The following is a 12708-nucleotide window of genomic DNA, read 5'->3' as shown; positions in this document are numbered from 1 at the left end:
ATGTATACTCGTTAAAGAGGATAACACAATTCAGTTCTCATAGTACCATTAGGGTAGAGCCATTGATTGATTTTATGTGGCAGACGAGGAGCGACAAACAAAATCAGGTCCCCTAATTTAGTAATATAGATGCATCCAAGTTAAAGCATAAAAATGTCTCAGCAAACAAAATGTGTTGCTTGCTTAACGTCCAGTGGAAATTATTTATTTTAAATTCAGGACGTGACCAAATTAAAAAAAAAATATATGTTCAATGCATAATATTTGAAAGTTGTTTCTTCTTTAGAGTAGTATATTATATCTATACTTAAATGCAGATGCATATTTATATAATTTATTTGTTCTGTTTAAAATATTTTAACGTTATTGGGACATAACAGTCGCTTATTAATAAAAAAAAAAATCTAGTGAAATGAGATTAATTTTCTTTAGAATATAATCGTCGAGTCACAAATTATCCGACTGCTTTTCTAACCTAAATCTGAAAACAAAACCATCTTCATTGTTAACCCAGTAATGCAATTTCAGTGGTTGCTGTGGAGCTGATTAAAAACATTTTATCTCCGTACTTAACGTTACATAGCGAATGCGAATACACTCAATTAAAACGTTCGCTTTAATTAATACCACTAATGTGTTAATGTAACGCCGTTCATCTTTCTATACCGCAAAATCTTTTATAATATTTCTGATATTTCTTCGGAATTTTGTTATCAGTAAAACTAATAGCTGCAGGTACAAAAATGTAAAATTCGCTATTTTGTTTATCTAAGCACAGTTGTATCCAACACAATATCAATAAGGATGAGTTTTTAATTAAACAAACTGTATGTATGTTTATTATTATTCTAAACTGGAAAAGAACTGACATGCTATGAGGATAACCAGCCTGGTACAAAAAGTATCTAACACACAGACAATATAAGCAATACGCGGATATATTTATTTTTTACAGTTTATTTTTCCTCTTATTGATTGTTAAATAAAATATATCTTTAAGCAAAAATGTCAAAATAATAACATCCCAATGTCAATTATCAATTGATAGAATATCAAAGCGAAAACAAAAAAACATGTATGTCTCAAATATTTTCTTCTGTGTGTCTTTAAGTAGATACAAACAGCTGAACCGGAGGACAGTTTTAATATACTTTCAGACATACAGTAAACGCAAAATATTAAATGATAAAAGCTAAGTATACATTTTGTATTAAAAAATAACTAATACATTTTTAGCTCATCTGGCCCAAAGGGCCAAGTGAGCTTTTCTCATCACTTGGCGTTCGTCGTCCTTCGTCGTCCGTCAACTTTTACAAAAATCTTCTCCTCTGAAACTACTTGGCCAAATTTAACCAAACTTGGCCACAATCATCATTGGGGTATCTAGTTTAAAAAATGTGTCCGGTGACCCGGCCAACCAACCAAGACGGCCGCCATGGCTAAAAATAGAATATAGGGGTAAAATGTAGATTTTGGCTTATATCTCTGAAACCAAAGCATTTAGAGCAAATCTGACGGGATAAAATTGTTTATCAGGTCAAGATCTATCTAATACAGATGAATCGAACAACCCGTTGTTGGGTTGCTGCCCCTGAATTGGTAATTTTAAGGAAATTTTGCCGTTTTTGGTTAATATCTTGAATATTATTATAGATAGAGATAAACTGTAAACAGCAATAATGTACAGCAAAGTAAGATCTTCAAATAAGTCAACATGACCAAAATTGTCAATTGACCCCTTAAGGAGTTATTGCACTTAATAGTCAATTTTTTACAATTTTCATAAAATTTGTAAATTTTTGTAAATTTATACAAAATATTTTCCACTGTAACTACTGGGCCAAGTTCATTATAGATAGAGATAATTGTAAGCAGCAAGAATGTTCAGTAAAGTAAGATCTACAAACACATCACCATCAACAAAACACAATTTTGTCATGTGTCCTTTGTTTAATATGCACATAGACCAAGGTGAGCGAAACAGGCTCTTGAGAGCCTCTAGTTATATCTATATACATGTATATAGTTATATAATAAACTCTTTAACATAATCCCAAATATAAATACCTAAGAATGTAAGTTAAATTAGCTAATGAGTGTAATATATACACATATATATATATATAAACAGACAAGTTTTCGATATACAAAAAACCAAAGATATTGTGTATGATTTGATTGCCTTGATAAAGAAACGAAAAGAAGAAACCGGAAATTATTTGAGAACTTAATACTATATTCTTGATTCAGAAAAAGGATGGTGTCCCGTTACGTTTAATGTATATGATCGGTTAATAGATCATTTCAGATTGGATAATATAATTGGTAGATCGATGGTTCACTTATGGCAAATTGTCGACTTGCATTGTTTATAGGTTATGTGGTGACATCAATCTTTTCCCACTTACAAATCGTAGGGTTCGGATAATAGTTTTATTGGAAAAATTGTTCACACATTTGACTGTAGTACAACTTTTACGATTCAGCAGTTTCATAAACTGTTTCATCAAATAGATTAACTTCAATCAGGTTGAATTCTTTAACTGTCAGATTTCCGTTGATAATATTAAGAAACTTTTTTGAAGTGTAATTAATTATTGCGTTTTAAAGATGTGCTTACTAAATAAGGCCAACAGGTGGAAAAATGAATGAAACAGAACTATTATCTTTCCCATTTATCAAAATGAGCGGATTTGAAACAAACGTTTCCAACTACTCTTTGGATACTGATTATTTTGGAACTAACACAATGTCCTTCGAAAGGACGACGATGGACATTTTAGATTCGCGACTACATCCGTATCCTAAAGAATTCAGAAAAATTCCATTATGGGAAGCGAGTCTGAAAATATTTGTATATTCCTTAATGATACTGGTATCCGTCGTTGGAAATATTCTTATAATTCTAGTAGTTGCGAAAAACAAACGGATGAGGACAACTACTAATTTTTACATTGTGAATTTAGCCGCCTCAGATTTATTGGTGACTTTGTCCTGTACTTGGGTAAACCTTGTAAGCGATTTGTCAGAAGGATGGATACTTGGATCTTTTTTCTGTAAAGTCAACAGTTTTGCTCAAGGTAAGAAACAGATATCAACTTGCAATGAACTTATTACAAGGTAGATTACATTTGACTACCATTTCTACCGTTTTCAGCAAAAGTATATTTACTTATACACAAGATTCCCACTATGCGTTGGTTTTCTAAATTATATAAAAAAAAAAAAAACTTGCAAAAAAGTATGAACAAAAATATCGAACTCCCTAAGTATATTCAAGGGGGGGGTCCATAAAACCTGACAAGATCATTACTCTCCACTATACCAACCAAAGGAACGAACGGAAAACAACAGGCATATTCCTATCTTAGTACAGGCATTTCTTTTTTTTATATATTTGAATACCGTATTTGTTAAATTACAAATATTTCTGTTCTACTTACCAGTGCTCTTACAATCGTTAAATAATTTTGTTATCTTATAATATGACAAAGTCTGTAATAAAAGCAATTTTTACTATTTCTGGAATGTTAAAAATTCTTTGGAAGTCTTTGAAAATCTACGTTTTTTATAGGGTCTGTTTTCTCCGTTGACAGTTACATATCTCTACTTTGTACACACACTTTCCTTGAACCTTTTCAAACAAGATTCATATTTTACCAACTGGTTATTTGATAAATATTGGTGTAACTTTTATCTTTTGTAGTCACTTTTTTTTTACGTACATTGTACATGAATCTTTAAAAATCCTCGAATTATTAAGATTGGTTACTAAATACAATATGAAGAAACATTTTTGAGAAAGGGGCTTTCTGAAAAAAATACATTTTTTGTCAGATCCCTTTTAAATTTGAATGAATGTATCTTTTTTTTTATCTGAATTTTAAGCGTTTTTTTTTAATGTTTGAAATTAAGTAAGCACAAAAAATTATCGTTTTCTTTTTATTACTAATACTTTATTGGTGTAACTTTTATCTTTTGTAGTCACTTTTTTTTTACGTACATTGTACATGAATCTTTAAAAAACCTCGAATTATTAAGATAGGTTACGAAATACAATATGGAGAAACATTTTTGAGAAAGGGGCTTTCTGAAAAAAATACATTTTTTGTCAGATCGTATTCTTTTTATTACTCATACTTTATGGCTTTTCTTCTGTCAATTTTGTAAATTTCATTCACAAAATACTTAGAGCCTGTCTTCCTAGCTTCTAAGCGCTTGCTTAATGTCCGTTCGCATGGTAATCTCTAGATGTGTAAATATTTGTGAGCTTTATGGTGTTTGATTAAACTACTAAAAAAGTGTACATCCTTTATTCCTAATGTTATTAATATGTAGATACAAAAGCAGGTTTCTAATTAGAAGACTACAGATTAATTCAATTAATTGGTGCATGAACATACTGGTCGAATTTTTAAATATTTTAACTTTTCCGAGGTATTCCTTTTTGAAACAATAATATACACATTTCAAATAGGGGAATCTGTTATGACCAATAGTACGGACTATCGTCTTGGCTCCAATTCTTATAACAGAATCGCAAAAAAACTACTTGAGTTTTATACAACTGGGTATATAGTTTTACTTTCATTGACTTTGACAGTTTCCCCAAAACTGCCAACAACATGTTTTTTTAAAAAAAGATCGAAGTATGAACTAACTTTGTAGTCATTTTTTGACGTAATAAATCACTAAAATTGCTATCATATTTTATGTTAAATATTTTCATCCAATCTTACTAGGTCAACTGTAGTGTAAAACATAAAAAAACGTGTAATATTTATTATTAACAATAAAGCAGTATAAAACGAGCGCACGGTTATTTCTTAAAGATTCTTCTAAACTCTTTGTACATGTAATCATAACTTATAACGAAAACTGTGTCAGAGTGTACTATTAAGAATAATTTATTTATCAGTAGTTTTTGGTACTTTCAGCCACATCAACTGCCAGCAATCTTTGATGCGTTAATTAACACTAGATAAATTAATGTAACTGTTTAATTTTATTCTGTAATGTCTACATTATCGCGGTGGGAGCTATCTATTAACCAACTTTTATTGCATGTTCATCCCTGTACCCTTTACGTTTCGAATATTTGTCTAAAGTCAGATATAAAAATATATAAGTACTAGATGTAGTCTTCTCATATCTGAGGGGCGTTAGCCACGAAGATATGAGACGACTATATCTGATTTACATAGAAGTAATAAATAATGATTTTATCTGTTTACTTGTTCTAAAAAGGTCAATTAGTTTTAATAAACAGGAATAGTGTCATTATGTCCAATTATTTAGATACAGTAATACTTTCAGAAGATGTTTTAAAGTTATGGATTTGGAATGAAATCTTAATTACGTCTATTTTTCTGTCATCAAATTGATGCCTTGTCATTACTTTTGTATGGCAATATGAACCGCTGTACTATCTTTTATTCTGATTTAATTGCCAAAACCTTTTTGCTGATAAATGATAACACTTATATGTAAATATATTAACACTTTGTTATTCGGACATGTATTTGCTGGATGGTTATAGTGAAGAAAATTATTATTACATCCTAACAGTCACACGGATTCACTCCTTTATAATTGGTTTAACTGTCGGTTGGGATAAGTCCAGGCCTAGGATTTTGTGGTTGATCAGACATAAAAAGAGAGGCGGAAAATATCAAAAACGACATTAAAACTCCTAAGTTGATGGCAATCTGACACTATGTCAAAAGACGAAAAACGATAAAAAGACAAACAACAGTATAGAAAACATGGAAAACTGAAGACTGAGAAACACGAACCCGACCAAAACCCAGGGATGATCTCAAGTGCTCCTGAAGGGTAATCAGATCCTGTTCCAAATGTGCCACCAGTAAGTAAATAATGTAAGTAAGGGAATCAAACGATGAATTCATCATCATATTATGCTGTTGGTTTATTCTCCCACCGATTTGTACTACGAAATATATAAATAATATAACAAATACAATTACATTGAACATATGAGGTATGTCTCATCTGAATTCAAATTAAAAGAAAACAGATGTATCGAAACCATTATAGTATCAAGGCATCATGGAGACTTCATTATTTTTGCAATGATGTTTGATTGGCATCAAGCAAACCAAGACATAAGAATTTGTGATATTTGTAAATGATTGCAATTATTTAATTATATGAAATATGCCTTTATTTTTTTCTCTTACATATAAATAAAAACCGCATATCTAATCGTTCAACTTCGAACGTTGGCTATTTTTAATGGAAATACTTTGGGTTGTCAAACTACTAATTCTTTATCTTTTCACTAACATAAAAGCAATATATATTGTTAATTGTTTAATATACTTAATAACTTTGATCGTCTTCTCGTAAATTAGTTCCTTTTTTAGTATGAGACACACTTCGTATGGGGGGGGGGGCTTCTATAAGAATAATGAAAAGGGGATTGCATTATCGTTTTACTCACGTATCAGTACAGAGATACAGTTGTGTGACTGTGTTGAAAGTATCTTTCCAACTGATATCTTGAAATGAAGGATATTAGATACAGTTAGGACTGCTTCGTATCTTCGGGAATAAATCTTTGCGACAAAAGACAAAAGTTTTTCTGATTGTAAACTTTCCAAGTAGAACAGTAGAAGCTTATGGGGGATATTCTCTCAATAAATACCTTGATAGAAGGTTGCTTCTTACAATAAAAATAATAAACTAAGGTTTCTTCATAGTAATATTGAACTTCATTCCGAAAGTTTTACAGACACAGGGTTTGTTTGGTTAACCGTTATGGAATATATGTTTCCCTTGAAACCACAATCTCGCCCACGTTTACATCACAGAATGGGAATTGTTATCGGATTTTTATTTGCTACAAGCAACACAATGGATGTCAATAGTGGCGGAGGGTTCCTGTGGTTTAGTCTTTGAAAAGACATTATTTGAGAAATCACTTCCATCTATACGTATACATTAACAAATTGTTTTCCTTTTTTTCACTTAAACTACAAGTGTAATTTGTGATCAATTTTTAGTTAAACTTTCCTCGTCAGATGCGCAAATACTTTATGAAAACATGAGACATTTAAAAAAAAAACATCAAAAAAGGTTCTTAGTAATCAAACTGAATGCTTAGAAGCCAATCACCAATGCATCTGGTAACTAGGGAATAGAAACTTTGTCCCTTTTTGTCTTTTTCTGACCACCAGTCAAACCCATGCAAAAGCGGGGCGTCTGTTTTGTTGTACTGGATGTATAAATACGCAGTCACGTCCGGTCATAATGGGGCGTTTAATTCGATGCCTCGTGTAGAGAACGTGCCACGCTCTCTGCACGTTAAAAACCCTTGCAACAACTCTTTGAGTGGTCCGTTGCAAGGCATACATTTGTTTTGTAATTTCTTTCTCAGATTACTGCAGGTAGAAGTGGAGATTAATAAGTCATTAGGGTATGCTTGGGATATAAATGTACACCCTTAATGACCTTTAAGATAGGCTTTATTGTTTCATTCACGTGGCTTAAGCATTTACATGGTTTCATTTTGTAAGTGACTCCTACGTGATAATAATTGATACTACTTTTTGTATTGAATGTTAAAGATAAATGTCTAGGTTATTGTTTTGGCTCATATTTTTAAATTTTATTACTACATTCATATTTTAGTTGTTTATGAAAAGATTAATAATTATAGTTGAATCTCTGTTATTTTTTGGGTTTTTTTTTTTGTTGTTTATTGTTGAACGCCGATTGGGTTTATGATGATAGAAAAAAAAGATTATTATGGTCTCATTACTAAGAGATAACAAATTGGTGAAAGAAATTAAATTCAGGATTAGGAATATACCAAATGCGAGCAATTTCAACGAATTAATATGACTTGTATTAATTAATTGCAGATATTTTTTTTTTTAAATTGAATAAGAATCTATTACAGTAACTTCCCATTTCTTTGGTAAACCTATAATTTTAACAACTTGAAAGCAAACATAGTGGCGCTATCACGGAAATGTTATTTTGATTAATTTTTTTTTTTGAAATTCCGACTACCCATTAACATAATCGTATATAGGGATAGATTGTTGGTCTTGCAACAGGTCACTTACGATCCACTCAAGGATTTGGTTGCACGTGCAGAGAGTGTGGTGTTCTGTCATCTCCGGTAATGTATTCGAATTAATGGGCATTTATATATCAATAACAATATTACAAACAAATAGACGCGCAGATAGCGAATCTGGTCTAATTACTGCTCGACTCCGTTCCTCATACCGTCCGTCCGTCATATAAGCCTTGGGTAGAAAACTTTGCTTGGCTTCTATGAAGGGAACGGCTTTATATTTTGTCGGCATATTGATTATGTATTAGTGAGTTTTACATCTACTGTGCAGCCACTTTCTGCTTGCCGATAGTTCCAACTTTTAAAACACTCACTGTACAAGAAAAATTGTCGTCAAAGTTTTCTGGGCTTCAATGATTTTAGGGAATTACAAGTTATCATGCTTCAGTATACATGTTACCTCGATTATTTGCATGCAGTATTTGCATGCAGCGACGTAGGTCAAACAACGTGTTTCGTCTTTATCAAATACTGGAAATGTTTTTGTAAGGCGGTCATACGTTGCATTTTGGAATTTGGTATTAGTGATTTGATTAAATATCAAAATAGTCAATTTGTAAAAACACTAAATTAGGGTGTCATCTATGGCAACCAAAATGATCAAAACAAATTTTTAATCAAATGGTTTCTTACAAATATGGTAACCTGGACATATATTATCTAGCGGTAATACGGGTGCTAACGAGGGGCGTCTGTTTTCCTGCTGTGCACATCCGATCGGAATGGAGACATTTAAAAGTCTTGAGCCTCAGGTAGGGAGAGTGCATAGTTCTCTTGTACGTTAATTAACTCGGGAATCCCGTTAGTGCTTTGTTCCAATTCTTGTCTCTAGTGACAGACAAAATAGTATAAAGCACTGTTATTATCAGACAAAAAAAAAAAAAAAAAATTGTCAGCACAATCTACAAAATTATTTATTTATCATATTTAGTAAATTCTAAGTGAATTGTTAAACTAGCTCGACTATAGGAAAAAGGCGCCAAAGGTCTGAAACCGAATATATACAGTGCTATCGCAGAAAGGAAAAAAACGTCAAACTGAATTGAATAAGAAAATTACAAGTGACACATGCTAATTCGAATCTAAGTAACTTTTTAAGGTTTGTCAATGGAAATGTGTTTATTGTGTTTATAGCGAAAGGATTGTACTTTTTTTTACTTGTATAATGTAGAAATAAGCATGATTTATTTTATATCTGTTATATATTGTTCTTTTTTAAGTCAAGTTCTTTACAATAGTCACATGGTGCGTGTGTTTTATGACTGAATTTCTATATAATTCAGCATGACAGTCGACGGTGTAAAATCAGAAACCCTTCCCTTTTTGTCTAATAAATTTATATCATGTTTGTGATCTCTGTCCAGTCTTGCTTTGTCTAATCTTTGCAATCTTTTTTCTTTATGTTTACTCAAATTTTTGAACCATTACTCAGCATATACTTATTCTAGATGTCTGGATATTATTGAAATTAATTAATCACAAAAGTAACAGCAGTGCCTTTTGTCTACCACACTTTTTTCGTCAATATGTAATAGGGTATAGTTGGCGGTAAAACAGACTAGCTAAGTACAGTGTAAAAAATACGAGTATTACAGTAACGATATAAAATAACCCTGTCTGGGACCAGGTTTCAAAGTCTAAGTCTACTAAACATACTCTTCTACATTTAACAGTAAATAAAGAATGTAACTATGTAACTATTCTATTCACAACTAAAAATTGTAAGAGTCCATTTTTTTAACTTCAATGTACAGATAAAAAGATCAGACTAGAACCTAGAGTCGTCATCTACCGCTAGGGGAAAATAACGGGAGATAACAAGCCTGCTCAGGTTACTGACATCAATCTCACTTGCGTTAGAGGTCGCTTAACATGTCATTGACGACGCGCCGTTAAGGGGGGGGGGTAGTATGCGCAATGGGAACACACAAACGGATAAGTTATACCTAAGAATATTGCATAATCTTTAAGAAAATCATATAGGAATCATTAAATTAATAGTCGTAGCGTGTCATAAGTCTACTTAGGTACATCAGAAAATTTTATTTTTGCAAATAGTGCTTAACATAGCCTAATCCTTTATGAACTATTGAACTGTACATCAATATAATAGCATATATAAAATATCAAGCATCTACATATGAAGCATTTGATAAAGATAATCTAAAATGTTGCTTAATATGACATCAAATCTTAATAACCTTTGTGTGGTAGATCAACTTAATAACTCAATAGGCCAATTTTCATTCATATTCCAGAAATTGATATTTTTAATTGAAATGCCTACATGGTAACTTCAAGACAAAATCAATATAAATCGCCGAATATTAAACATTAATTTTTTATTTAATAAAATGAATAACGATAACACAATTTTATTGAAATATCAAATATTTTTAATCAATAAAGTATATTGCTGAATTTCATAATAAAAACACAAGAATATAAAAATAAGGGGATGTGGTATGATTGCCTATGAGACAAATATCCACCAAATTTCAAGAGAAGAAGTACATAAAAAGTAAAATAACAAAAATACCGAACTCCAAGGAAAAGATAATCTAGATTGCTGCTTAATATGAAATCAAAATCTTTATAACCTTTGTGTGGTCCTTATGATATTATTACAAACATGAAATATTTTTCTGTATCCTAAATGTATCTAAACAGAAAATAGCAACCACTACAAAACAAGTGAAATGTAAAAAAAAAATGAAACTTCCAGCACTCTTGTCAATATCGTGGCGGTAAGTGTTTATTTGAGGAGGAAGCCGGAGTACGCGGAGAGAACCACCAATCTTCGGCAGAAAAAACTTGTGAGCCTCGTCGCTTAAGATAGCACGTGCCGGGTTCGAACTCACAACCTAAGTTTTGACAGATAGTGATTACTTCAGATGAACTACTTAGACCACTCGGTAACCAAAGATCCAAAAACTAAAATATCATCTAAAATACAATTAAATAACTTTGGTGAACACAACAGCACAATGAAAACAACACTTTATAAATGACATGTGTCCGAAGGGTTTGTTTTGATTCACCTTCAACAGAAACGCTCAAAACCAAATATTTAAAAGCCAAGAATCAAAACAGTTAAAGAGCTTTGTGACTATAAAAGGACCTAAAATAATAGACAGGTCCATCAAAGGTCAACAATATAATCCATGCCAAACATTTTGCATTATGCGACCTTTGCTTAAGTCTTTCTTATCACCGAATGGTTTTTGATTCCTCCTAAAATCAAACTCATTAAAAAAGATGTCGACTAGTGTAAAGTTATTTTTTCTTTAAAAAAATGAAATTCTATCCAGACGAGAAACATATTTAGGTGATAGGATCCTCTTCAAAAAATGCTCCCAATTTTTATATTTTCTGCTCATTGAACTTCATTGAAGATTTTAATGAGAGTGAATTTTCAGTTAATTGAGGACAATTTCTATGACATTTTTAAAATTACTTTTACCTGCCAAAATTAAAATTTGAGAAATAAAGGATACAGGAAAATATGTTACTGGTTTGATAATCTTGTACAGTCGCGGATTTTGATCTTCACTATTTATTTAAAGGTCACAATATGTTCTCCATCAGTAATTTTAAAATTGTTTTTGAATCCTAACAAATTGTTCAAAGTCAAGGTAAGAGATATGATTATATTGTTTTCTGTCTTTTTTTTCGGTAAAGGGGAAGGCATAATAAAAAATAATATTAAGGATGATTATAATATGACAGAGAATCAACGAGTACTGTTATATGATTCCTTTAAAATTGAATAGCATCACGTAATCCAAGAGTCTTCCGGACGTTCCAAAAAATGAAATTTGCACTTCATTTTTACTAGCTTCCTGATATATTCGCCTGCAAACAAATGAAATTCTGATTTTACACGTAATATGTTATTCAAGACAAATTACTTGCGTCTGCCTCATGCAATACCAGTGTTTTCTTTCTCAAATTCTAATTTGTTAAGATAACACAACGGAACAAATTAATGAGTTGTTTTACATGTATCTTTGTATCGGTGTAGAAAAGAGATATGTATCTGTCTGACACATTAACATTTATAACATAAATTTTGACGGAGAGGATATAAAATAACAAATGCATAAAGTTTAAAAGATATTTAAAGATTCGTATACAATGTACACTGACAATTTTCGGGGAAGAATCATTAATGGAATGAAGCTTAGTTGTTTTTATATGTGTGACACGATATTAGGCAATCAATCAATCGTTACTCGTATGACAGTTAATTAAGTATCTTCACTCCTTCGAGTCTCGAAACAGAGAAAGAAACCCAGTTTCCGTATGTTCAACGTGAAACAAAACAAGTAGTAAATTAATCCCTTCCAAGGGGACAATCTTGCGTTGATGCAAGGTTTAATAAACAGTTTTCTATATGCAACGATTTTCAGTGAAAATAGTTCATGTTAGTATATATCCGTTCTTAGAACGAAAACATGTCTTACAATTATAAACAAGGAGTTGCACGCGATGGTGGGCTAAGTAAAAAATCGATTTTAAAAACCTGACAAAACATATCATGTTCAATAGATATAAAAATTCAACGTATCGTCAATTAGGAAGCAGATATGAAAATAGTT

The 12708-nt window shown here is 31.4% G+C and overlaps 1 protein-coding gene across 2 annotated transcripts in view; it reads left to right on the top strand.

Moving 5' to 3' along the window:
* Positions 1–2690: 2690 nt before the first annotated feature.
* LOC127708842 (substance-P receptor-like) overlaps positions 2691–12708 on the top strand; it is a 64325-nt gene continuing 54307 nt past the window's right edge. For both annotated transcript variants that reach the window (XM_052213990.1, XM_052213991.1), the window contains exon 1: positions 2691–3080. In XM_052213990.1, coding sequence (XP_052069950.1) covers positions 2750–3080 — 331 coding nt within the window. In that variant the 5' untranslated portion in view covers positions 2691–2749. The remainder of the gene's footprint in view (positions 3081–12708) is intronic.

This window comes from Mytilus californianus, unplaced genomic scaffold (assembly GCF_021869535.1).
Source record: "Mytilus californianus isolate M0D057914Y unplaced genomic scaffold, xbMytCali1.0.p SCAF_7, whole genome shotgun sequence".
Classification (NCBI taxonomy): Eukaryota; Metazoa; Mollusca; class Bivalvia; order Mytilida; family Mytilidae; genus Mytilus; species Mytilus californianus.
This window is presented reverse-complemented; position numbering and strand designations above follow the sequence as displayed.